Genomic DNA, 27281 nt, shown 5'->3' with positions numbered 1-27281 from the left:
CTTATTCCTCACACAAATTTGAACTAAGTCCTGTTGTCTATGAATGAAGTCGTGCCAATACTGACACTTTGCTCGCCATTGATTTTAAAATCCTGACTTATGCTTCCACAAAAGACTTCATTTGTCTCTGAAACATTTGCGCCAAGCGCTAACTGCTAGAGGTGGGTGTTTGACATGATTGACAAGTCTGCGGACCAATGAGGCAACGCGTTGAAACTGTACCCCTTGACGCAGCTAAAAGTGTCTGGATTTCGACCAATGGGCTGGCACGTAATATGCACGCACATTTTTTACATTTCTGTTGTAAATAAACGAATGACAGAGACGTTGATGATAGTGAAATACGAAAATCAAAAAAATAATACGGATTCCTATTACCTGGTTGTGAATTTTAAGGTAAATAACGTCCATTGTTACTTAAATAAGGATAAACACCGGGAATTCATACAGTAATTATTTGTATCGCTGCACTGTGAGAAGTACTTGAATGTCAAAGCAGTGAAAGATTAGCTGCTAGTAGCCTACCGATGCTAGCTAACTGCTAACATTAGCAAGCCAACTCAGCTGTTAAAACGTAAATGTCATTGAATATTTGAACACCCAAGTGTATGTGCCAGATGTAAGGTAGCTTTACACTATCGCCGCCAGAGATGTAAACCACTGTCAGCGCTTTAGTTGCTAACCATACGTCAGTTTGTGACCGTTGATAACGTGATGATAACGTTAGCTCCGTTGGCTAACGTTAGGGTGTTGCACATAAGCAAATATCAAAGTTTAATTGCTGTTGTTACGCCACTATCACTATTTGTGCAAGTGAGTGATCTGTGCCAACATTCAGGGTCTCCTTTAACCACTTTGTGTCCCGTCGCTTGGCAGGCTGCTGTAGCTACGTTGATGTCATTCTTACCCGCCCGTCTGCTGCCAGTCACTGGAGTTAGACTGCCGTGCCACACAGGTACTCTGTGGCCAATGCCACCAGCTCTACCTGTCGAGAGAAGTGGACTGTCAACCTCGGGACGAGCGAGGGGTGAATCACGTAACGTCAGTTAGCAAGTTGGCTCCTGCAGACCTCTCCTGCCACCATCCGAAACACGTGGCTGGTAGACCAAAAGGAGGAGGAGTGCCTGTGGATTTACTAACAGTGAAAGTTGTCATGTCGGAATTGAATAAAGAGGTGGTGGATTTGGTCTGGGGAAGGCCCTCCAGTGGAGGGGTGTCTGCCTCAATCTTCCGTAGATGGACCCAAGGTATGATGCTTTGTCTCAGTCAGATGGTATCAATGAAGGTCTCTCACTCTATAGAGGATGGCAGTGATACTACTAGAGTTAGGGCTGAATTCCCACTGTCCACATTTTTTTGTTTGTTTCTATTATTTGCATTAGATCATTCATCCATTTCTGAATAGACCTGGGCTATTGACATATGAGAAGCGTTGTGTGTGTGTGTGTGTGTGTGTGTGTGTGTGTGTGTGTGTGTGTGTGTGTGTGTGTGTGTCACACAGGGTTTGTGTTCAGTGAGAATGAGCGCTCAGCACTGGAGCAGTTTGAAGGGGGGCCATGTGCTGTCATTGCGCCTGTTCAGGTATGGGTCAGTTGTGCCTCCTTACAGCTTTACATGGTCAAACAAATGCTGAGTGGGTGAATGATGTTTCTCCTTGAGTTATTTCCTTAGAAAGTTTGTGCTGTTTGTGTTTCTCTGCAGGCTTTCCTTTTGAAGAGCATTCTCTTCAATAGAGAAAGTTCGGACTGGAGACACATTTCAGGTAGACTGCCCGCTAACTTTTTCACTGCCTTGCTTCCTTCACGCAAGCTGGTGCTAGTTTGTTTTACATAGATGTCTGACTTGTTGATTTGCTGGTTGTGTTTTATGTGCGGCAGAGGAGGAGCAGAAAGCAGCCCTGTGCTCCACTCTGAGTGAAATCCTGGAGTCAGCCTGTTCCAGCCCCTCCACAGGCTACTGTCTGGTGTCCTGGGCCAAGGGACAGAGCCCACACACGAGCACACACACTAACACACAGACACAGTCACAAACACAGGGCATGCCAGAGCCAGAGAGCAGCCAGCCGTCACAAGAACAGCAACCCAGTGAGTCAACCGTCTATCACATTCCCCCGCAAGACACAATCAGAAATTACAATGCACAAACAATGGGAGTAGTCACTCATTCACCCTAAGACTCGCCTTTACAGTGAATTGTGAAATGTTTTCCAGTGAGTCAGTATTTGAATGTTCATTTCCAGTTGTAGTTTTAATTTTAGGTATTGATGACTAACTTATGACAGCATGTAGTTTTGTGTAGCTGATCTTCGAGGGGAATGTCACGCTGTGATACTATAGTGTATGTGTGTGTTTTCATGTGCCTAGCTGCTTTGGCTGCTGAGGACCTTGGCTTTGAGCGATTTCACAGTGTTCTCCAGTAAGTGACACTTATTGTACTCAGCACAGCTAACACCTTGCATCTTCACTCACTTGTCCTGTTTTATTTTTGTCTCTCCCCCCTGAGCATCGATAGTCTTGACACTGACAAATAATGTTGTGAATTGCTGGTTCGATTTTGCTCTCACCTATCCATGTTTCACTCTTGCTAATGTGCAGTATTAAGATAGAGAACCATATATTTATCAGGAGGTAGTAGCAGGAGGGGTTTGGTATTTGATTGGTGTAGTCTGCAAAAATTGGCTTTCGCATTGAATTAGCAATTTCACTCTGCTCATACACCGCTGACTCAGCACTTTCACTGATTAACTAATGAAAAACTCTCCCTCACTCTCCGACACACCGGCTCTCTCTCTCTGTCACACACACACACACACCAGCTAAATGAAGTGAGGCTGTGTTTGCCAGAGGAATATTGAAGTTTCATCAAACACATAGCATACTGGCAGCTGGAACCAGAGTCAGCAGAAAGCAGTGCTGACTCACCGTGAAGTACTGTGCGCTAAGTAAGACAGACAACTTCACTGGCAAGCTTTCCAAGACAGACCAAAAAAAAAAAAAAAAAAATGGCAGAGAAGAGTCTAAACAGACAAGATCAGATATTTCTTTGTCCTGTGTTGCATTTAATTGATTTCTACCCTATTTGGAAACTTATCTTCCCTGGCTTGACATGCCAGATGCAATTGATGTGTCAGTCTCATTCAGCACGACTCGCCCAAAGATAAATAAATTGCTATCCTTGGAGCACTTCATAAATCAACTTTGTTTCTGGTGTTTGTTCCCTTTTGCAGCAAGCGGACTGTCCTTTCAGTGTCTGATCTTAGAGAGGAGGTGCTGTCTCTCTACCACACCTGGGGAGGGTGCTGTGGAGTCTTGCTTTTCCTCTATTCTGTAATCCTCACCAAGGTAAAAATTCATAAACAAACAAACAAAAAACACTTGGGGATTTTGTAAATACTGTCCACCTTGTTTTTTAAATAGTTTCATTCATTGTTTTTGAAATAATATTTTGAGGCCTTTTTGTTGTTGTTTTTTTTTTTTTTTTTAATCTCATCACAAATTAGTGTTTATATTTGTATATGTTTGTTTCTGTGTGTTTTACTGTTGCATTTTATTGCAGCTTTTTTATTCACCTTGCATCTGTTGCATCACTCTACAAATAAAGAAACTAAAATAAAATATTTCTTTTCATCCTTTCAATGTAGGGCATAGAGAATATAAGAAATGAGATCCAGGACACAATGGAACCTCTCATAGACCCGGTGCATGGCCATGGCAGGTACAAGACCATCAGATGAATATGACACAAGAAGCTGAGTGTTGTGCTGGCATCAATATCTTGTTGAGCCTGGTTGTAAAAGCTTTTTTCCAGTCAGAGTATCTCATATTTTCTTTTACGTTCTTATTCACCTTTGATGTCTCCCTTCTCCTCTTATCTGTATTTTCCAGCCAGAGCCTGGTGAATCTCTTTGTAACTGGTCATGCTGTTTCTAATGTCTGGGATGGCGATAGGGAGTGTTCTGGAATGAGTAAGACCTCCATGAAGTCATTGCATATGTGTGCACACACACACACACACACACAGCTTGATTCAGTGGCCTTCGATTTGAACCGTGTCCACCAGAGGGCAATCATCTCACATATTCTATAGAAGTAGCTACATCATTGCACAAAAGTACACCCTGACGCTAATTTTATATGACGTGATGTGAGTCTTATTTTTCACATTTTGTCATTCTTCTTTATGTTTGTGGTCTTCCTCTTTATTTTCTCACAGAGCTGCATGGTATTCATAAGCAGGCGTCCGTCGGCTTCCTCACTCTTATGGAGTCTCTGCGCTACTGCAAGGTACAGACATACACTTAAAGACATGAGCACAAACATATTGATTTAAGAAAAAAGGTGGTATGAATCTGTGGAGATTTGTGCGTCCCTTTTTATCCATCAAGATGGAGACCTGTAAGCTGTGAGAGAACAAGTAATACAAATAAACACACTCTAACACACAGTAACTTGCGACTCTGAGAAGTGGGACATTTGGAATATGAAGAACGCAAACGACGGCAAAAGCTCCCGTGTGAAAGTATGTGTTTGGAGGGAGCAATCCCAACAGACTAACTCCAAACACCCCACTCTCCCTCACGACACTTTCAGTCACTCGCACACGTACATGTACTCAAACACACATTCGCTATAATAGATTGCCCCAGAGATTTAAAAAATGTATGACATGACACATATTTGCAAAACACACAGTTTACACAAATTGAAAAGCCAGATTTTGGCCATGTAGTTACTGACGGTCAAAATAAGCAAACATAAGAAAAGCACAATCTGAGACTGGAACACGGTAAATAGGCAAAGGGAGCAGCTATAATAAGTTAATAGCAAGTAGATGGTTGCCAAAGTAGCTAGGGCTGAGAGGACTGTGGAGAGTGATATATGAGAGACCGACTTATGTTTAAACAAGAGAGAGAGGTCTGTGTGAGTGTGTTTTGTGTATTAATGTAAGCTTTCCATATGTTGTACTGCTTTTTTTGTCTTTTGAGCTAGTATAGACACAGGTCTCTGGCTGAATAAGATGTAGCAGCTCTGTAAAGCAGGTGGAGGTCCAATTGAAAAGTACTTGTAACTGTGCACTGTATTTATACACTTCATTATCTGCATCTGTTTATTCAGGGTCGAAATGAGTTCAGATTCTGTGACATGTCTGTTCAAATGTTGATGCACTGCTGAACTTACATAAGAACCCACTTCTGTGAAACTTTAAACAAGCACTCTCTGATTGATGATGAAGATTGTTGAAAATAGACCTTTTCATTCTGCGCATTCCTTTCATGTGCGCGTGTTTGTGTGTGTCTGTAAATGTGTGTGTGTTTTCCAGGTCGGGGCATTCCTCAAGTCTCCAAAGTTCCCTATTTGGATCCTTGGCAGCGAAACTCATCTCTCTGTGTTCTTCGCCAAGGCAAGCTCAATACACTCATCCATAAGCGAACACATATTTCTCACACATATGCACATGTGTATACACACACACACACACTTTCATCACAGTAATATAAGCCAGCCTCCTCAGCAGGTTAGAAAAAGCAAAAACTGGAATGTGCTTTAATAGATTTAATATAGTACAAATCAGATATCAGTGGTGTGGGGAAAAGAGAGAGGCAGAGGGAGGAGGATGAAAAACAAAATGAGTGCAGTGGTTTGGTCATATATGGCCAGTGCTGTTTCTCGGCTTTTCACCTATCCAGCACGAACAAACCAGAACATTACATGAGCAGGGGCATACTTATGCTCTCTCTCTCTCTTTCTCTCTCCCCTGCTCTTTCATTCTCTGCATCTTAACACAGACAAAACCACACACGTTCAGCTTCTCGGTCCTGTGTGGTCAGCCAAACAGTGTTTTTAAGATAACTGATGTGTGAGCATGATGGAAACTGATGATTTCTCTATTTGTTGGACTCAAGTGAGACATCAACTCTTGCTCTGTTTTTTACTTTTCTTTTTCTCTCGCTCCGCGATTGTCTGTTCAACCACTAACAATTTGGATCACTTCTTTCCTTGTCCTTACTCTTACGAGATTATGCTCCCCAGATACACACACAGATACATACACACATATACAAGGTTTACATCACAAGGTGTAGTATGCCCACGCTAAGTGAGGTGAGCCCTGTTGATTTAATGTGAGGGAAACCTTGGCTCCCAGGGTAGAAGTATGAATCATCTGATGCCTTTGTTGGTGTGTGTGTGTGTGTGTGTGTGTGTGTGTGTGTGTGTGTGTGTGTGTGTGTGTGTGTGTGTGTGTGTGTGTGTGTGTGTGTGCAGGCATGTGTACGCATACTTACACTTGCACTGAGCTGATACAAGCATGTTTATCAGCTCTATCGGTTTGTATGTAACTCAATGCACCGCTGTAGCTTGTGTATTGATAGCTGGCCGCTTCAGTTGTAGCCAATTGATTCTCCCTGCCATCATAGAAATGGCACTAGAGAGGCATGAAATCCCAGGCAATCATCGCCATCATAACACCACACCCATGATGCTGCATTGATTAAAAGCTCTGTTACATACAGACAGTCCCAGTCCGCTAGGCGAGTGGATCATGTGTTGGCTCAGCGATGACCCACAGTCGTCATGCTTGCACTGATGACTTACCAATTACCACAGCTCCCCTGGCGCTAGTGACATGTTCACATATACACACACTCACAGTCTCTCTTTCACACACACACACACACACATTCCAGAGAGAGGGAAACCTGATCCTGATTAGCGTTAATGTGTGTGTGTGTGTGTGTGTGTGTGTGTGTGTGTGTGTACATGCCCTCAGGTGGATGGTTTCCTGTAGGGAATGCGATTCCGGAGTTCCCATCTGGATTCGTTTGTCCCGCTAGAGACTGGGAACACACTCTCACACACACACATGCATGCATGTTCACATACACAGCTGATGTTACACTGTGTAGGCACTAACGGGCTCCACTAGGACTGAATTATTTGGAAACAAAAATCATATTGAAAGTATTTTGATAAATTGTGATTGCTTTATGATTTTAGTGGGAATGATCATTTTTGCATTATAGTGTACATTTTGTACATTTTGTGTAAATGTTTTCTGATGTTTGGAGAGTGTGAATTGTTGGCCAAGCCATCTCCACAATATTTCATTTATAACGGTATCATGTGATACTTTTTACCTTTATTAAAAAATTGCAGTTTCTGCAGTTTGGATATTGCAGTTGGCTTTATTGCGATTTCGATAAAAAAAATTTGATTTATTCAGCCCAGCTTAAGAGAAAATGTGTATGTATTTATCTATCCATTCATTCATTCATTCATTCATGTATTTATTTATTTATTTAGTTGGGAGCAGAGCAGTGGGTTTCATGGCAAGTGCTTCACTTTTAGTCTCACACTTAGTCTCTGTTCTGTAGCTGTGGGCCTCTGAGGGACTTTTTCAGCACTTTCTTCCACTTGGGACAGGAACTGACCCATGCTCACCCCTTTAAGTGAAACACACAGACACATCTAGCTAATGACAAATCTACTGTCAGATTTGTGGAGCCTGTAACATTAACACAACCCTGCTTTGCTCTAGACGTTGAATGTGTGTGTGTGTGTGTGTGTGTGTGTGTGTGTGTGTGTGTGTGTGTGAACGTGTGAACGTGTCCACATTGGAGCTTAGATAATATTGCAATTAATTGTTGAGCCCTAGGCTTTACTACTTGGAGTCCGAGTTGTATGGAGAAGACACGGTACAAGAACGCTCTGCTTGTACCCCCTCACTCAGTGCGACCCTGTCCTCCCTGAAAGAGAATCTGTGTTTTGAGCTAATGTAGAGCACACCAACATTTCCCAGGCTTTGTGATACAAAAATACATTCTACCTGGTTATGTAGCTTTTAGCTCCGATATAGATCCGTCCCCACAAAAGCAGAAAACCTGATCCCTGCCTCTGATGTGTCGGCGGCTCCTTCTGTCTGCCGTCAGGGACGGGTGTGTATTCCCCTGAGTCTCTCAGTGTGTGTGACTGTGGCTTTCAGACCATCAGCTTAATGGCATTAGTGTTTTTATCTAATCTACCTACACAAAGGCCGTCCCACCCCTTCCCTCACCCCCACTCTGTCTTCTATCATTTTATTAATGTGTGTGTGTATGTGAGAAAGAGGCTGAGTGTGTATAATGGCATGTAATTGGATCTGTTTTTGGATGAGAGTTTCTGAGACGCCGGAGGAGGGACAGAAAGGGAAGGAAGAAACAGGCTGTCCCAAAGACAGACGGAGACAAGGTGAGGAGAGGGACAGGTGATGGATGAGACACATCATGTATTATGTTTTGAAAAAGATCTTTCCTTCCTTCCTTCCCTCCATTACCCCTTTGAAGTAACCATCCGCTCGGTGTAGTTGGTTTGCCGAAGTCAAGGATTTCCCAGTGCACCTCAGCTTTCACCCTGCCAACCACTTCACATTATTAGTCCCTCTTGGGAAACAGGGAGGAAGAGGGATAGAAAGGAGGAAGGATGCACTTTAAAGAGCGGTGCAGTGGTCACTCAGGAAAGGGGGGTTGGAGTGAAGTCCCTTCACTCCTGTGACATTTCTCATCCCCCTTTTACTTTCCTCTCTCCGCTGACTGAGTGATGAGGTTCACAGGCTGCATCTCTGCCTCTTGAGGGAGTTGTGTGTGTATGTGCATGTGCATGTGTGTATGTTCAGTAGCCGTGTTCTGGGTCAGTGATTTACTGGGAGGGAAAGCAGCCTCTATGGTGCTCAGTGTCCCTTAAGACTCCAACCTCTGTCTGCTGCTGCTGTGCACATACTGAGTCCATCCTTTAATGTCTGGTTAAGAGCAGGAACTTACAAAGGCCATACCAGTCCTGTTTTAGCCTCTCGTCAACAGTTAAGATTATTTCTGTCTGTGTCAGATAACAGTTGTATAAGTGTGTACAGAAAATGCTTGGGTCACTTAGAAGTCAAGGCTATCATACCAACATTTACTTCCATTCATATGGAAAAAAATGTGAAAACCATGCTGTGAAAGTTGAAAGTTGCTACACCTAGGCAGTTCCATTTTATGAAGACTTAGTTGGTACAAATATTTGCTAAAACTACTAGTCTGTTATAATCACTTATAATATGGACATTATTATCTATCATGGTTTTGTCATTCAAAATGGGACCAGTACAGTTAGTATTGATAAAGCCCCCTATTTCCTTGTACTTTGGATTTTACTGGATAGAGAGAATTTATGGGGTTCCATTTTTGTTTTCCAGTTCAGCTCACTCTGCAGAATATATTTTTCCATGGATAGCATGAAGGCAAAAAAAAAAAAAAAAAAAAAAAAAAAAACGAGTACCCTGCAAAATATGGAGCTCTCGGAGCTCATATTCAACCACACTGTTTCAGAGATGTTTACAAATTATTGGGACCATTAACAAGTTGTGCTTTCCTGTTCAAATTCATGTAGTCCACAAGAGAGACCAATCAGAGGACAGTGGTTCTCCACAATAACTGGGGACCTTCCAGGTTTCTGTGGAAAGCTTGGGAATGAGGCTAGGTATGGTGTTTACTGGAACTTGTACATGCACAGGCGCAGTTAATTCTTTATCCTATGATGCTCATTCTTAACATCCATCCGCCTCATGGGTTCAAAGCAGAGCATGATCAGAGGGTGTGGGTCACACCAAAACAAAATGACAAAGCGGTATACATTAGCAGTCATTAATAACCTGTGACAGGTCAGACCAGTGCCATTGTAGGTGGATGAAAGGCTGTGTGTGTGTGTGTGTGTGTGTGTGTGTGTGTGTGTGTGTGTGTGTGTGTGTGTGTGTGTGTGTGTGTGTGTGTGTGTGTGTGTGTCATTGTACATTATTCTTGTATTCCCTTGTGTGATGTTTCCTATTCCAGGGCCTATCATTGCACTCTGTAACTGTTCTCTGGTGTCTCTTCTGTTCTGTGGTCAGACTCAGCCTTTCTCATCCAAGACAACCCCATTAATCATTACTTTGACCTGTCTGTCACACCTGGCACACACACACAAACACACATAAACACACATTGTATATACTTCTTATGTAGTTAGAGAGATACAGTATATGTTTACCAATATTTTCTTTGTAATCATGTGGGATGTAGGCTTGGTAAGGAGTTTTATCCCATGCACTTATTCTAAGTGGCACAGAAGCATGCATACACCTAACATAACAACTCCTCACACACAGACACACACATACACACCCTTCTGCCTCCTCTCAGCCTGTCATGTAACAAGGCTGTCGGTACCTGCTATGAACAAGGCAGGAGACACTGGCCTAGACCTCTGCTTTGTTGTCCTGTAACCGATCCTTGCAAACACACTCTGCAGCCACTCAGAGGCTCTCAACACACACAATGGCTCTTTGGGTGGACCAGAGCGAAAGAACAAGTGAAAGAGAATGAGTAGAATAGAGTAGACTGTCCTACCTGTCCTTACTGAAGTAGCTGTTTGCATTAGGAAGTGAAGAAAGGAAGGAAGGAAGGAAGAATGAAGAAGGAGTCAAGAGCGGCCAGAGGAGGAAATACTCCAAACTGAAGTGCCTACTCAGGTCAGGAAGAGGAAGACAAAGAGAGGCAGGATAGGGCAACAAACAGAAAGAGGAGAGAGAGAGAAAAGAGAATGGAGGGAAAGAGTTGTTTTCCTAGCTGAGTCACAGAGAGCAGGAGGAGTTCAAATAGATAGAGGTACAGTTAAGGTTGAGCCAGCAGACCCCCCAAAAACTGATAAGAAATGGGAAGCAGAGAAAGTAAGTGTTAGGAAAGGTTACATGGATCCCAACTAGGTATGTCACGAGAATTGGTACCTAGGTACCAAGTCAATACCAAATTTTGGAGAGGACTAGTGTTTTTAGGTTTGGTAATATTGGTAAGCTTGACCCCTCACCCTGTAACTGTGTTTATATTCTAATGTAGCATTAGCCTATATGTTTAAATACTGAAACACTTAAAGTCGCAGTTAGGTTTACAGGACAGGGAATCAAAATGAGAAAACATAATCAAACCATTGAATTTGTTGTTACAGAGAGACATTTCATACAGTTCATCTAATGTGAAATGAACATTTTCTTTGTCTGATTTATTTTCTGCTTGAAGGTTACAGGACCATTTTGCACTTGTAATTCAGTATTCTTATTCTAGTGCAGCCTGTGTTTAAATATTTGAAACATAAGTTTCTCTTTCCTCGCTAATGTTTGCAGAAGGTTTTTACTGTAAATAAAGAATTCTGTCTTGAATGGCATTTTTGTTTTTGTTTCTGTTTTGTTTTTGTTTTTGTATAGAACCAGATATTGAAAATCTTTTATTGGAATCAACTACCAAATTTCTGGTATCACGACATCCCTAATCACAACAGAGCTTCGTACTTCAGTGGGAGGGTGAAAGAGGGTGTGTGCAGCATTAAATCTGGAAGAAAGTAGCATCATACACTCAGATTTTGTTTTACAGCATGGCTCAGGTTTGGATGTGTGTGCCCTGACCTGACCAACACACATACATACATACATACACACATACCTACTCTTATTTGGAAAGTCTTTTTGGTCATTTGAGCTTGTTGACAGAGCATGTTTGAGAAATACGGTCTGTCTCTTCAGAGGGAATGTTACCAATTATTTTGTTGAAATCCTCATATTTTTATCATTGGGATGTTGAGATCATGTGTAAATGTGTGTGTGTGTGTGCGTGCGTGCGTGCGTGCGTGCGTGCGTGCGTGCGTGCGTGCGTGCGTGCGTGCGTGCGTGCGTGTTCTGTCCTTACTCTGTGCCTATGTAGGGCAGCTTATTGTTGCTCAGTTAAGGGGGATCAGGAGTTTGTGATCAGAGTCAGACTGTGTTGGGGTCGAATGTGCTCCCTGATTTCATAAAGCACACACACAAAAAGACTTGGCATCTTGTGAGATGATCTGGTCTGTATGTGTGCCCGTGTGCGTGTGCGCTTGTCTTAGTGTATCTCTGCGTGTGTGTTTGTGAATTTTTGCGTACACTGAGAGAATGCAGGCCTGCGCTCCAGTATAAGCAAATAAATGCTGGCAGGGGACAGGGCTAGTAAATACGCAGATTGTCTCTCACACACGAATATGTAGGGACTAGCAGGAGCGAAACATGCACGTGCACACATACACAATTACGCACACCTTCCCTGTGGGATGTTTTAGCTCCATGACATGTTTTCCAACTCAGCAGTGTCTTCCTCGGGCCTCTAATAAAACACACATCAAAGACGGCTACACAGACTTGTCATCCTACATACACACGTACACTCATGTAATTTCTGGTGTTGTGTATATGGGTGTGTGGCTGCTCCTATGTGAGTCATTGTCTTTTTTCATGAGCTCATTACCTTTTAATACTGTTTGTACAGAATAGCCTAGTGGTTTTCAGGCTCACGTCTGGGAACCAATAAGGACCCTTAAGAAGGACCTTAGGGGGTCCCCAGAAAAAATAAGAATAGATTATTTTTACATATGTGACATTGTCTGGAAGTTAGAGCAACAAGGAAATGTATAAGGACAGCTGTTTTGATTTAATGTAATTTAATTTAATGTAATTTAATGTGATCCTAATTTGATCATAGTTTGGCTGTACCCACTTTTGTTATCTCCTCACTTAACAACAAAAATCTTCTCAGTGGGAATTCCTCAGATGGGGCTCCATGGTCTAATGTGCATATATTTTGGGGGTGCTTGGCATTGGAACTCCTGGAATAGCCCATATAGGTGTTTGTGCTGTGGTGATATGACAGTGGGAAATGATAAATGTGTGCTTTTCTAGCCTACCAACCACTCTAAGCATTTCACAATGTTTGCCTCACATTCACTCATTCATACACACATTTATATACTGATGGCAGGCACTGCCATGCAAGGTGCCAAGCAGCCCATCAGAAGTGATTAGGGGAACCTTCTGATTACCAGATATCCACTCTTCCTCCTGAGCAGTGCCGCCTCGTGCAACCATGGTGTTATGAGGTGATTTAATTGAGTGATGGAGAGTATTGTCCTGCATAGGAAGATGGTAAAACTCTAAACTGAGCTTAGGTTGATGGCGTTTGTTGGGATTTGTGTGTCAGGAGTGCATATGGCAGCCAGAGAATGGTTTCATTTGCTCATTACCTGAGGGAGAGGATATTTCTCTAATTTAAGTTTAAAGGTAATTTTGAATGTCTTAAGAGCAGAGCAGTCTGTGTTTCATGACAAGTGTCTCTCTTTTAGTCCTACATTTAGCCATATCATCTCTCTTCCTCAGCAGTAGGCCTCTAAGGGACTTTTACAGCACTTTGTTCCTCTCAGGACAGCAACTGACCCATGCTGACCGTATAAGTGAAACACACAGACACATCTAGCTAATGACAAATCTACTGTCAGATTTATGGAGCCTGTAACATTAACACAACCGGCCTCTGCTTTACACTAGACGCTGTATGACAGAAAAGTGTGAGTGTGTGTTTCTTTTTTGTCTAAAGAGCCAGCAGCTGGAAGTCATCTCTTATTGATGTGTCCCCCTCAACCCCATTCTCTCCCTCTCTCTCCCTCCATGACTAAGCCCTGAGGACAGTAATATGTGAGTATTGAAACCCTAGCAGTCTGTGGATCCGAGGCTCTAGCTTTAATAAAGACCGGCTAAGGGAGATGAGCAAGGTTTATTTGCTCTCCAACAACACTGTGTGTTTGTCTAACATTCCACTGTCATAAACACACTCCCTCCGCTACTCATGGAAGAACAGTGAGAGCCCTCTGACTCCCCCCTAGACCCTCAGTGTATGTGTTTGTGTGTGAGAGGGAGGTGTGGGCTGGATGACAGTAAAGGTTGAAATCACATCTTTTCGAGATGAGATTTTCCAGTCTCTCCCACTCACATCTCTACTTTCTACCCACTTTAATTGCTTTGAACAAAAAATTCCTTCTCTTTTGGTCTTATTTTTTATTGTTTTCCTTGCATTGCTCCAAATAATTATTCATTGCTCACAGGTATATTGTCAGAGCACTACTTACTAATTTCTTGTTAGGATCCAGGAAAAGCTTGTTCTGCTCTTTACTTTGGACAAGAGATTCATCTTAATGCCGAAAATGCATTAGGAGAATGAGAAAAAACATGTTTGAAGATCGTCAGAGCTGTCCAGTATCACTCAGGTTAGAGGGTTTTTAAGTGATTTTAGGGAGTTAATCCGCACATATTTTAGGCCAATCACAGGAGCCATCTTCCTCCTTCTTGTGACTACACACACAGAATCTGATCCCATTAATTCTCCACTCATCTCTGCTTCCCCTGGAAACGTTGTTCCTTCTCAACTTGGTCAACAAACAAACACTGCGGAGCTGGCCTTAAATCAGCGGGTGTACATGTAACACTCGATTTCCTGATTGTGTGTTTGGAATGAAAACAAGCCGTCTAACTTTATCAGTCCATCAGTTAATAACCCAATGGATGCCGGTGATTGCACTGGCCCCTCAGCTCACACACACACACACAAACACACACACACACACACACACATACATATATACTGTGTTAGCAGTGTACCATGCACCAAAGCTGACGGCTTGTTGGCTGTGTGTCTCACCTATTATCAAAATTGTAGTGTTCTTAAGCCTCGATCTGGCCACTTACAATCTCGTGGTTGTCCAGTAAGGCTAAAGAACAACAAGCAGGAAGCAGCGGGTTAGGTGTGTGAGAAGTGTTTTTGTAGATGGTTTGTGTGTTTTATACTCAGCTGCTCTAATGTTTCATGAGTCCACATTCTCTTATAATCTGATCTAAATTTTCCTTTCCTCCTCTCTCTAACCCCCATCTCTTCAACCCTCCCTGTGTTCTCACTCACTTTTCTCCCTCTACTCCCTTTTTCCCTCTCTGTAAATCTCTGCTTCTCTGTCCACCCCTCCCTCCATCTCTCCATGCATCATCACTCTCAACTCTTTCTCTCATTCCATATCTTTCGCATGCTGTCTCTCCTTTCTGTCTTTCTGTTTCCATTTCTCCCTCTCTCTCTCTCTCTCTCTCTCTCTCTCTCTCTCTCTCTCTCTCCCTTTTCTTTTTCGTTCTTCCTCTGTCTCTGTGTAGGAGATGTCCTTGGTTGGCCCCGAGTCTCCATCAGAACAGGCCAGGAGGGTCTTCCAGTCATTTGATCCTGAAGGTAATCAACAACAAGTGACTGTGAAAGATGCCATGATCATCCCAATGGTTTGCATTTGTTTCACCACAGCGCATGTTTTTATCTGTCATTATGAACATTATAAACACACAGGCAAAATGAGAGAACAATATCCTGGTCCTGTTGTCTTTCCTCTTGCCTTCTTCCTGGTGGAGCAGATGCCTCCTTAACCTCACATGACCTCCTCACCTCGTCTTTATTCTTTCCTTATTCCCTGTTTTTCGCAGAGGCTGAATGGCTTTCTGTCTGCGAGGAGAGAGACAGTCTCCTCTCCTCTCATCTCCACTGTTGTTATTGTTTAGGTTGGTGAGATCAGCTCCTCTTACAGCTGAGTCAACCACGCAGCTTCTTTTCTTCTCCTCCACGTCCAAATTCTCCTTTCTTCTCATTTAAAGGGTGACTGGGGGGAAAGGCGAGGGGAAGGACACAGAGAGTGACAGAATGAGAATAGGAAGATAGAGGATAGTTGACCATGTGGCCTTTGTCACTGCATGTCAGACATTATAGCCCCAGGATTACAGTGTAGTGTGTGCGCAAATGAGCACTTAGAGAAGAAAATAGTACCTAAATGAAACATTTAGACTGTGTTAAACATCTGCTGTGTAATTTTCCTCTGCTTCACTGACGACGCAGAGATGACGCAGAGGCAGAGAGATACATAGAGAGTCAGACTGAAGTCATGGGCATGTTTTGACATTGAAGGATAAATGTATAGCTCGCACGATACAATGCGGCCCTGGTGTTTTATTAGTTATTCCACACCAGAAAAAAACAATGTTTCTCCTCATGCTAGAGGCTTCATCAAGTCTACAGGTTATGGAGTGTTAGCCCATATTTATAATCCATCCATTGTTTCCCACACATGTGCTATACTCAGGCAGCCTGCCCAAATACATTAACAGCCACCCAAGTAGATCTCAGCCCATTTTAACGATTGCATTTTGTTTATGCCTCTGAGAAAACAACAACATTTATTTATCCGTTCCAAGAAATCAGGCTTTATTTCCAAATTGGCGGTGATATGTGGACATATTTAAGCATGTTCAGCTTGGGTTAATTTCAACCCAAATCCCTTTACTGGTAATTGGAAAGTAAAAATGGAAAAGTAGAAGAAAGTAATTAAAAACGAGAGTCCTACAGTGCCGGTAGTTTTTCATATTTAGTCTTTGTACATATATATACAAAGCAGGGAAATGATAAAATGTTGCGTAGAGTACCTTACTAGTATGATTAGCCATTGTTTGCGCACAGAATATAAGACTCCACTTCAGTATTTCAGATCGTAGCAGTGTTTTCCAGTGTCCATTTACCAAGGACATGTAGCAAGAACATGCTGCAAGAGAAAAATAAAAGAAGCTTAATAATTTAGTCTTATTGTCATCTAAACCTTAAATAAGCATAGCTTAATAAGCAAGTTAGAAAGTTAGAAAAGTTAGAATTTTAAACATAACTTGGAACAAAACAGCAACAGAAAAGGGACAAAACTAAAAATTAACACTCAGTGCAACACAGCTGCATACATCACAAAATCCAGTAAACACTGTTGCACTTCAGATCCAATATTAATCTAACAGATGTAGAAAAACATACCTCACACCTCCCCAAGTATATTTCCAACCTGTGAGAGACTGCTACCCCATATGACAGTTACCTGTGTCATCTGACACCTCCTTGAATATATTCATACAAGTAAATTGCAGCATAAATCAAACAGCAGTTAAACAAAGTTCAGCTTATTATGAGGTACATTTCAAGTCAATACACTGACTGAATTCAAGAGTATAACAAAGTGAGGAATCTCAAAATATCACAAAAGTTTCTAAGTTCATCTTCCAAGAGGCAGCAGCATCTTAAATCCATCTATCCAAAATGTTTCCCTTTGTTGGCATTTTGGCTCCTCGTGTCAAGACTTGCTTGATGTTGATAATAGACTTAGACTTTATCTTTATTGTCCCCGGGGGGCAATTTTGTGTGCAGCACATACATAAAACACAACATCTACACTAAATACAATGACACACATAGATTACACAGACCTATCACACATAAATTCCCTAACACAGAGAATAAATAAATTAAATAATCTAAGTGGTCTAGAATAAATAATCTAACCAGAAAAACTTTGCCCTTACTTAAGATGCACTTCCCATTGGGTGATAATTTGTACACATCACACCTCTGCCCATAATGCACACTTAGGCTGCGTTCACACAGCAGTAGAAAGTGACCTAATTATGATTTTTTTTTTTCTCAGATCTGATTGTTTTGCCTTGACTGTTAACATCCATCTTCATATGTGACCCATATCTGACATCAGTGTGAACAGATGTGTACCATGCCCCATGCTGCTAAACAACAGGAAATGTCATTTGCACAACAGCCCAGCATCACAACTTATAAAATAGTGGTGCAGGCATTCATTTCTTAAATAGTTTGGTGTGGTTACAGTGGTGTGGTGGCACCGCTGCTTCTAATGAAGCAATCTTCCCATATATCTAATAAATTTGTAACCTTACGTCTCCCTGTCATTGTTACTGTGATCATCCATGTTTTGTTTTGTCCACCACTGCTGACAATAAATGAATAATGACAGTGATGTGAGTGTGCTCACCGGGAGAAAAAAACATAAATTCTGACCTGAGCATGCACACAGCGTCACATCAGCAGGAATGAGATACATGTCAGATTTAGGACCACATATGAAAGTGTACAAGATTCTGTGTGTTTTTTGCTATTCACACTGGCATAAAAAAATCAGATCTGTGTCACATTTGAGGAAAAGACCCAGGCCACTTTCTACTGGCTTTCTGAACGTAGCCCACAGAGGTTTCTCCATGTCGTAAGTGTGTTCAGCTGAGACCGTGATTAAATCACCCGGCATAATACACACTCAGTGATATTCATGTGTTTTTATTGTGAAATGAAGCGCGTTGTTCTCTGTCGCCATAAACAGCATTCCTTAGTCCCATGTTTATAGAAACAATGTGCTGATTTGCAGAAATGTGTATGTGTGCGTGTGTGTGCGTGTGTATGTGTGCATGTGTGTGTACATAGGGTAACCCTTACCAGCTGAAAGCAGTCTTGTCTGCTCCGGCCGCCTTGACAACAAATATGTAAACAGAATTATCTGGCCCCAAATCACACCAGAGAGTGATACAGCAGGGCAAGGGAGGGACCACAGTGCATCCCCCCACCCCACCCCCCGGGTTTTTCATCCGTCACCTCTTGTTGCACAGAAAGCCGTTTCACTCGCTCTGAGATCCACTTCTGCTATCGTCTGCCAGAACATTCTGCATACCATATGGCCTTCGCTCTCACACACTTGTGCAAGGACACACGCTCACATGCACGCCGTTTGTGCACACACAAATACACATAGACATTAATGCACATATGCACATTAATGGGATACGCACACGTGCTGGTATATACATATATGCTGTAGCCAGCAGCGAAGTTGAGTGCTGTGTAAAAGGCTAATAAATCTCTGTGTCACATGTAGAGTCAGCACAGCTTCATGGGCTATGGCAGCAAGGCGCCAGACAAAGGCATGCGCTGCAGTGACTCACCGGACATACACACTCAGCACCTGACTGTTTCAGCATGTTCCTTCATATTTAGTGTTTCTTGCTGGCCCCTTAGTAGCGCTGTCTCTGGTCCTTGCTCTGTGACAGCCGAACAGAACTGGCATCGAAAAGGCAACACTGAGTCGGCTGTGGGAATAAGCCCAGAGTGCTTGTTAGTTTGTCGTCTTCACACCACATTAGGGGTTTACGTATTTGTACACGAGGCCACACAAGCTCATGTGCTAGTATTTCAATGAGACAGCTTTACACACATGCACACGCGCACACACACACACACACACATCTTCATTTTCAGGCAAAAACACATGTTAATGTTTAAAGCCGGTCTTCTCAGGTAGAGCAATCATCATGGCCGTGGAATGTAGGTCAGAGAGAGAGAGAGAGGACAAGGTGTGTGTGTGTGTGTGTGTGTGTGTGTGTGTGTGTGTGTGCACTAGTTGTGTGAGATGAGTTCACTCCCCAGGTCCCAGTGAAGTAAATAGTGCTTGTGCCACATGTACGTATAGGTGAAGGCCTCCCCTGGTTTTTAACTTTATGTGGCTAAAGCTGCTTTTATGATCTGTCTGGGTCAGCCAGTGCATCAACCTCTTTATTCCTCTCTTTTTTCTTATTATTCTCTCTCTCTCTCTCTCTCTCTCTCTCTCTCTCTCTCTCTCTCTCTCTCTCTCTCTCTCTCTCTCTCTCTCTCCAGATAATGGCTTCATCCCAGAGTCCCTCTTGGAGGATGTGATGAAAGCCCTTGACCTTGTCTCAGAGCCCGACTAGTAAGTAATTGCATGCTCAAGGCTCCATGTGGCATGTTTGTGTGTGAATTTTAGCCTCTGTTTGTGTGTGTGTGTGTGTGTGTGTGTGTGTGTGTGTGAGAGAGAGAGAGAGAGAGAGACACCTGTAGATGTTCTTAAGTTCTAACTCTTAAGTCATGGCCAGGCCAGGTCACCACCCCTGTGCTCATGTTTCACTAGCAGGCTACTATAAAGTAAGACCAGAGAGAGCCCACTATAAAAGTGAAGGAAGAAAGAAAGAAAGAAAGAGAAACAGGGTTAGAGGGAGGCCGTTAGCTGCAGGAAGAAAGACTGAGAGAGAGGAAACGCTTTAAAGCACCGCTTCAAACAGAAGCACGTTCTCATCTGAGGCACAGTAAGCCCTGACTTCACAGTCGTGGGCCCGGCTGAGTAACCGGACCACTGATCTGCTCTCCAGACCCCCAGATGGCCGATACATCACAACACAACACAGCATACAGAGGGAGACTCCCAACGCAAACAAGCCAGTCTCAGTCCTTACTCCACAGAGCGAGAGTTGTTGAAGGGTTTCCACCATGTGAAAAAAGAGGCACCTCAGTACTCTGAGGAGTGATTGTTATGAGTTAGAGTGGTTTATACAGAATATTAGGTAAGTACTTGGTCATTCAAATGACAACGATAACACAGACTTGATTCTCTAAATTTGAGAGCTTTGGATCATGTAATGATCTTTTAAATTCTTCTATTAGGGTAGTTTGCAAATTGTCAGTACATGTTATTAGAGAAAAAAAATACAAATAGTTCCAATTAAAGTTGTGAATGTGAAGAACATGCAGCTAAAACTGGAAATTTCAGAAGCCATTGCAGTGTAATGTCTTGAAGCAGTAGCCAGCTGCTCTGGTGTGGTGAACCAACTTTGCAGATGTTGACTGTGCCCAGCGAAACTCAGAATTAGAAATTAGTCTTGATTCTTTGGTTTGTTGTGTTTAGGATTGAGCTGTTCATATTCCGACTCAAACAACTTGAATTCTGGTGCACAATGAATATTTTTATTGCAATTAAGCATATTTGCTTTGGTTGAGGATATTTAGCTTGTAAAGTGTAAATTCATTTCTATAACAAAATGTCAGCAAGATGTTCTTGTGATCCTTAACTGTTTTGTCAGTGTGTGTGAACATGAATATGAACATCACCTCACAATCTGGAGACCAGACAGCCAAGGCTCTGAAGCATAATGTCATTAAAAAAAAACACAGCTGCTCCTTTGGGAGCAGCTATAATGATTGCTTGGGTCCTTATATCCAAACTGCTTTTATTTCATTTTAGTGCTGACAGGAAAAGACAATATGTCCACATTTCCATCAGAAATCATCTTGGGTCCCATCAGTTTGCCCACAGAGTCACTCTTCCATTTACTGCCCATGGAGCAGCTCCAGGATTTGTCAGTTTGTCATTACAACATTTTCAAATGATCCCTGCTTCTCTTGTCTCTTGCTTTGACAAAAACCTCTGAATGTTCCCAGTTTGAGATTTAGTTGTTTAATACAAATGAAGCAATATAAGCAAAAGAGACAGTAAAAGTGAGGCACAGTAGCCACAGATTGTCATTTCTTTTATGTGGCACCAGCTGTGCATTGTATTCCTGTGTTTAATTCTTGAGGAAAACAACAAACAACTGTAGATTCATAGCACCAGTGTGGGCAAACATCAGCTGACAGCATTGTACCCTAAACAGGAAGTTTCCACCAATTACTGGAAACTTTTATGACACAAGGATTAATGATGGCAAGCTGAATGTGGGTATTTGCATGCACAGTCCAGGGTCACATGCAGTCATGCAGTGCAGACAGCACAACCCAACAACTAATTCCCCCGATCTTCACTCACTCACGCACGCACACACCCACTCACTCATAATAATGTGATACTTTATTGATCCCTGTGGGGAAATTCTCTTGGTACTAGCTGCCTTCCTCTGGGAGGTCAGAACACCTAGTCAGCCACATCTGGTGGGGACTCAGTGTGTTGCTCATGGGCACTTCAGCAAGGCAAAGGCCTACTCACTGTGACACTGCTTCATAGAACGAATGGGCCAAAGTAGTCGACTAATCAGTCAAAAGCCAACTTTTTGAGTAGGCGTACAGGGTTTTTCCCACTGAGATTGATGCAATACTGTAATCATATCTTATTTAAGGTGACACCAAATTTTCCTAATCCCACTCATTTTATACAGGTTATGGAAAGCTGTTTTAATGCCTATTAATGGTTCATCATACAGCTAAAATATGTTATGCAGAAATTATAAATGAACCAAACAAATATCTTTTACATTTCTTGCCCTTTTTCTTAATTTAAAAAGAAATTGAGCATTTCTAATGAAGATACACCCAAGAAACATCTTCTTTCTTAAGGATATCCACAGTGCAGCCCATGTTAGATGTGGGGCTTTCTTGAGACCGTCCACTTGTCAAATTGTTGGGACACCCCAAGTCGACCATGAAGAGATGGACTTTTGTGCATCCTCACTTCATGTGCCCTGTGAATATTTTCAAGGCAAAAACTCTGTCATTCGCCTCTCTGTGTGTCTTGGTGCTGTATGAACTTTTGCTTCTCTCCTTACTGCCTTAAAAGGGCAATCTGACTAGTGCTTTTATCACTGTGGAATAATAATAATAACACTGCTCCAACACACAGGAATGTCTGGAAAGAGGTATATTTAGTAGCACCGTGGTATTTGTGAAAACATGCACACACTCACCAAAACACATAACTCCACACTGACTGATGAGCTGATTGCAAATTGCAGTTGGTTTTCATGTACATGAGACACATAAAACTACTATTTCATGCCTCGCTGACGCCTTGCTCAACGCTCTTTTCGTTTTTCTCTTTTTTGTCTTTTCCCTGTCTTTGTCAATTCCTCTTTCTCTCTGGTTCTCTGAATCGGTTTTCCACTGTTTTTACTCATTTTCTTCTTTCCTTATCTTTATCTGTTTCTTCCTCTTCACCTTCTCAGTGTCAGTCTGATGAAGAGCAAGCTGGATCCAGAGAGTTTGGGCATCATTCTTTTGGGCCCATTTCTACTGGAGTTCTTCCCTGATCAGGTAACCGTGTGTGTGTGTGTGTGTGTGTGTGTGTGTGTGTGTGTGTGTTGCGCATCATCATCAGAGCTGCGTACACTATACTACAAACAGTAGCCTATATTATTTATACTAATTTTGGAAATCACCTTATTTTACTAAATACTCAACAGGTAAGTAATTAGTTATAATAATAGTCACATTGCTGTCATTACCACCTAGACAAAAAACACCTGACATAACCTATGTGTGATTTTATGAAGCCAAATGAAGCCAAACTTCTAATCACATCATCTCATTTTAACCATTGCTCCAACCCTAAGATCTACAACGCTGATGGACACAGATTGTAAATGAATACCTTTCATTGAATGAGGAGAACAAAGCTGATCTCCTGACCATATCAGAGCAAACACTACAAGCTCTACTAAACATGGTGTGCAAAGGAAAAGCCAAGATTAGTCTCAAGATAGTCTCAAGTACAGCTGTACAAAAGAAAGCATCATGAAAAAATATAGACAGTAGAAGGGAGTTAGGCATAAAAGCCATAGCCGTATTCAAATTAATTGGAATGTGTCCAGCAGCTGCAAGTATCATCTGTTTTCATCATGTTTTGCTTTGCTTTGTAGCTGCTGTATGTATGTACATTATGTGACCTGCCCATTAGTGATGTACAGATTGACATGTTACCCCCCCAGGTGTGCAGGTAAACCGTGGGTTCAGGCTGTTATAGGTCAGTAAAACATAGTTATTTGTAATGCAGGCATGTTGCAGGCTTAAAAGATTAAAATAATAATACAAAGTACCCTACGGAAGAATATTCTTTGCTAAATTAGTGTTCATTCCCATACACTTTGTCTCTCCGGTATTATGAAACATTTTGGAAGCAGGCACACGTAAATGCAGGTTTGCGTTTTATTAATGTCACCACCATGTCAGGCAGCTGCAGTTGGGTGAGTTACTAATGAGGGTGGATTCAGGTGAACTTGACCCACTGACCCATGAGATTAGGGGAAAAATGAGAGAGACATGAAAAAGTACCACATTAGCAGTCGTGTTACTGGGAATAGTCACTGTTACGTAATTGCTGAATCTGAAACTGTAATTTGTTAAACTATTCATTACTTTAAAAAATGCATCTTTTACTGTGATGTGTTACCGCCCAACACTGATTGCAGATAACCTCTCTTATACATACAGTCATTAAAACAGGCATGCACTAAAAGATCAATGCATGCACAGCTACACATACGCACTCACTGACGCTAACATGTATTTCACAAGCTCATTATTCAGACCACATTGCCAGGAAATCAAAGGTCTTTCTGCTGAAAACATTCCTGCGGTGTCTCATATGAAAGGTGTGTGTTCACCATCATGTGACGTTACTAGCTGTGTAAAAGATCACTGAGAGCAGCGAGATGCCTCTATGAAATGGACTGGAGGCAGAGAGGGAGAGAGAGAGAGAGAGATAGAGGGAGCTGTGTTAAAGTGATCAGGGATTAAGGGACTCACCAGAGGAATGGCCCTCAGCCACAAAGAAATTATACTGCCATTAGCCAACTGGACACACACTCATGCACACACACTCAGACACACGTGGGATTGGGATGAGGGTTAGGGTTTCACATACAGGCTTATAAACACACGAAACTGCACACGTTCTCAAACACACAGCCTATTAGCATTCCGCACCTTTTCGCCAAAGACAGGGGAAGTGTTTTGGCTCAGTGTCATTGTTCAGCCGTTTTTGTGGTGTTGGCCGTTTTGGGTAATTGGGAGTTAGGTGTGCTTCAGTACACAAATACACACACACTGAGGTTGAGGTATGTTGGTCTGACTGTCACGGTTCAAGAATGTCTTGTCTGTCTCCTCCTATGTGTCTTTACCTCCATCTTTGTCAGAACAGTTAGCTCAGCCATTCACCAGCAACAAATGTTTTTCACGCCGTGCTCCGCTGTGTGTTTCAGGATTCAGGAATCCCAGACTCGTTTCCTGTGTACCACTACAATGGACTCAAACAGTCCAACCACAATGAGAAGGTAACACTCTTTCTCTTTTGCCTCACACACGGTGGCTGTTTTCCTCTCTCTCGTTCTCTTTTCCTTCTCTCTGTCGCTCTCCATTCCTCTCCCTCGCTTCCCGTGTTCTGTCATCGTACACACATACTTGCACACACGCACACAGTTGGAGGCAGCAGGCCACTCCAAAATAAACAGAAGCTGTTGCGAGTCTAATAGCCTGTCCATCCATGCAAAACCCCTGGCTTATCCTCCTATTTCTCCAAGCCATTTCAACATGGAGGCTACTGTCAGCGGCCCGGCTGTGATAAATGGTCAAACACAAGCCTATTAAGCAGGCTTAGTTTGATGGATGACTGTCAGTGGATGTAGTTGTTTAACAGGGTGGCTGTGCGGGTCTGGTACTCAGGAATATCACTTACTTCATCCGTCAAGTTTGTCTAGTCTGTAAAGCTGCTTCCTTTTTCCACAGTGCTACCTCGGAGGGTATGAGTGGCACTGAATCCATACCTTAACAAAAACACACATGTGAGCACACCCTAGAGCCCGCCAGATACTGGATTTTTGAGACTGATACTGACATTGATATTTGGACGTTAAAAAAGTCCGATAATTAAATTGTCCGATATCTTTTGTACCTAAAAACACACATTTGTTGTAAGGAATCCTCAAATGGTTGAAGTAAAGATATGAGCTAGAGACTTGGTATTTTACTTTTTTTTTTTTTTTTCTTAACTTGTTAACACAGTCTGCACCTCCATCTGCTCAGCTGCGATAAGCTGCTCTGCCAATTCATGTTGTACCAAGTAAGGAGTCTGGTGGAGTAACTACAATATCTAATGATGATGTGTTAAATAATCTTGAGTGAGTTCTTTTTACAGCAACACTCACAGTCTTTTTTTTTCCTCTTCTTTATTCTTTACCTCAGGGGGATAACAAAAGTATTTAAAAGACAAGTATTTCCAGAACAACACAAACAATAAGACATAAGAACCAAAAACTAGACCTAGGTTGATTAATATGGTTTTCTTGGCCACGGTTAACGCTATTAAAATGAAAGTTTGGAGATGCTGTGGGATTGTAAATGAGGAGAGATCGGAAGAGGAGCCACAATTTTTGTTTTGTTTTGTTTTGTTGGCAGATTGGCCAACATATGCGCCAGTACCGATATTTGTAAGCCAGTATCTTCCAATATCAGCCACCCATTATATTGGTCAGGACCCTAGCAAATGCGCACACACACACACACACACACACACACACACACACACATAAATGCACTCACATCCACAGAGCAGCAAGGCGCCTGTGAGGTTTTGATAGCAATTCCATTCCCATACTTCCAGATGGGAATAACAGACCTGCTGACAGCAGTCCCCTGCAGCTGGTGGATGTGTGTGCGTGCGTGCGTGCGTGCGTGCCTGCGTGCGTGCCTGCGTGCGTGCGTGCGTATGTGTCCTGTACATGCATCCATCCCTAACCATTTCACCTCTGACCTCTCCAGAGGAAATGTCTCAAAAGTGATTGATAGACTTGAAGCCTTTCAAAGCTGGAATTAAGTCTTCTGACTTAAATTGTATGTTTTTTTAACTCTGTGTTAAGTTTGTATTGGCCTGTTTTGTGTGTGTGTGTGTGTGTGTTGTCAGGTCGAGTATGTGGAAGGTACAGCCCTGGTGTTAGGCTTCGAGGACCCAATGGTTCGGACAGATGACACTCCGGTGAAGCGCTGCCTGCAGACCAAGTGGCCCTACATTGAGCTGCTGTGGACCACTGACCGCTCCCCGTCACTAAACTAGCACTAACACTGTTTGTGTGTTTGTGTATGTGTATGTGTGTGTGCGTGCATGTGTGCGTGCGTGTGTGTGTGTGTGTGTGTGTGTGTGTGTGGATGAGCCACTACTGCCCCCCCGCCCCGTTCCACCTTCCCCACTCTGCACACCGACTCCCAGAGGTCAACAGGTTACAAAGACCGAGACACAAGCACGGATACAAACACACAGGAGTGAGATATTTGGAAAAACATTCATGCACAAGAGACAGAAACAAACACATTCATGGACAAGACACACATCTGAAATTATGTTGTTGCATTCTCACTAACTCAAACACTCAGATCCACAAGTTGCACACAAATGCAAACAAACTCACACTTACTATTCATGCTATTGTCCTCCCCACGTGGCTTGTAAATTGACATGGCTTGTTTATGGTGTTATTATAGAAAAAATGTTTAAAAAAAAAAATGCAATGACTGTTTACTATCCCGCGGCTCTGCTATTTGCCGGCTCCTCGGCTCCAGTTTGGCGGTAAACAGCTTCACTGCTTAGAGAGCAAACTGGTTCGGTTCAGCAGCTGGTTTCTACTGAGTGTGTCACCAAATCACATGCTGAACCACATGTACAGCCAATCGACTGTGAAACACTACTGTTACTCCAGCTGTAGGACTGTTCGAAGGAAAAACCTACCAATGCCTTCCACATGTAAGGACACACACACACACATTCACACACATAGACATGCACACTATCACATCCAAGCGTTTACAGCGAAAAGGGACCAACGCGCATGCAGAGAACTGGATTTCTAAACAGGAGGTTTCTTCAGCGATTATTCCCACAAGTAAAAGCGCAGGCTGGTTTGTGTGCTTTACACACCACAACAGGACATTGACCAATTACTCATGTATTTATTACCACACTCCCGGGTTCTGGAAATAAACACCTTTTTTGTTCAAA

At 42.5% G+C, this 27281-nt stretch overlaps 1 protein-coding gene across 1 annotated transcript; it reads left to right on the top strand.

The window, feature by feature from the left end:
- The first annotated feature begins 270 nt into the window (after nucleotides 1-270).
- Nucleotides 271-27281, top strand: mindy3 (MINDY lysine 48 deubiquitinase 3). The gene is made up of 16 exons (XM_030071638.1): nucleotides 271-396; nucleotides 877-1247; nucleotides 1502-1581; nucleotides 1702-1762; nucleotides 1878-2084; nucleotides 2364-2415; nucleotides 3227-3341; nucleotides 3641-3714; nucleotides 3885-3964; nucleotides 4213-4283; nucleotides 5320-5400; nucleotides 15025-15097; nucleotides 19394-19466; nucleotides 22462-22549; nucleotides 24496-24567; nucleotides 26193-27281. The coding sequence occupies exons 2-16, from the start codon at nucleotides 1154-1156 to the stop codon at nucleotides 26340-26342; spliced, it is 1371 nt and encodes a 456-aa protein (XP_029927498.1). The 5' UTR covers nucleotides 271-396; nucleotides 877-1153; the 3' UTR covers nucleotides 26343-27281.

The sequence above is a fragment of the Myripristis murdjan genome, chromosome 16, assembly GCF_902150065.1.
Source record: "Myripristis murdjan chromosome 16, fMyrMur1.1, whole genome shotgun sequence".
In the NCBI taxonomy this organism is placed as follows: domain Eukaryota; kingdom Metazoa; phylum Chordata; class Actinopteri; order Holocentriformes; family Holocentridae; genus Myripristis; species Myripristis murdjan.
Note: the sequence above shows the minus strand (reverse complement) of the source record. Positions and strands in the feature narration are given on the sequence as shown.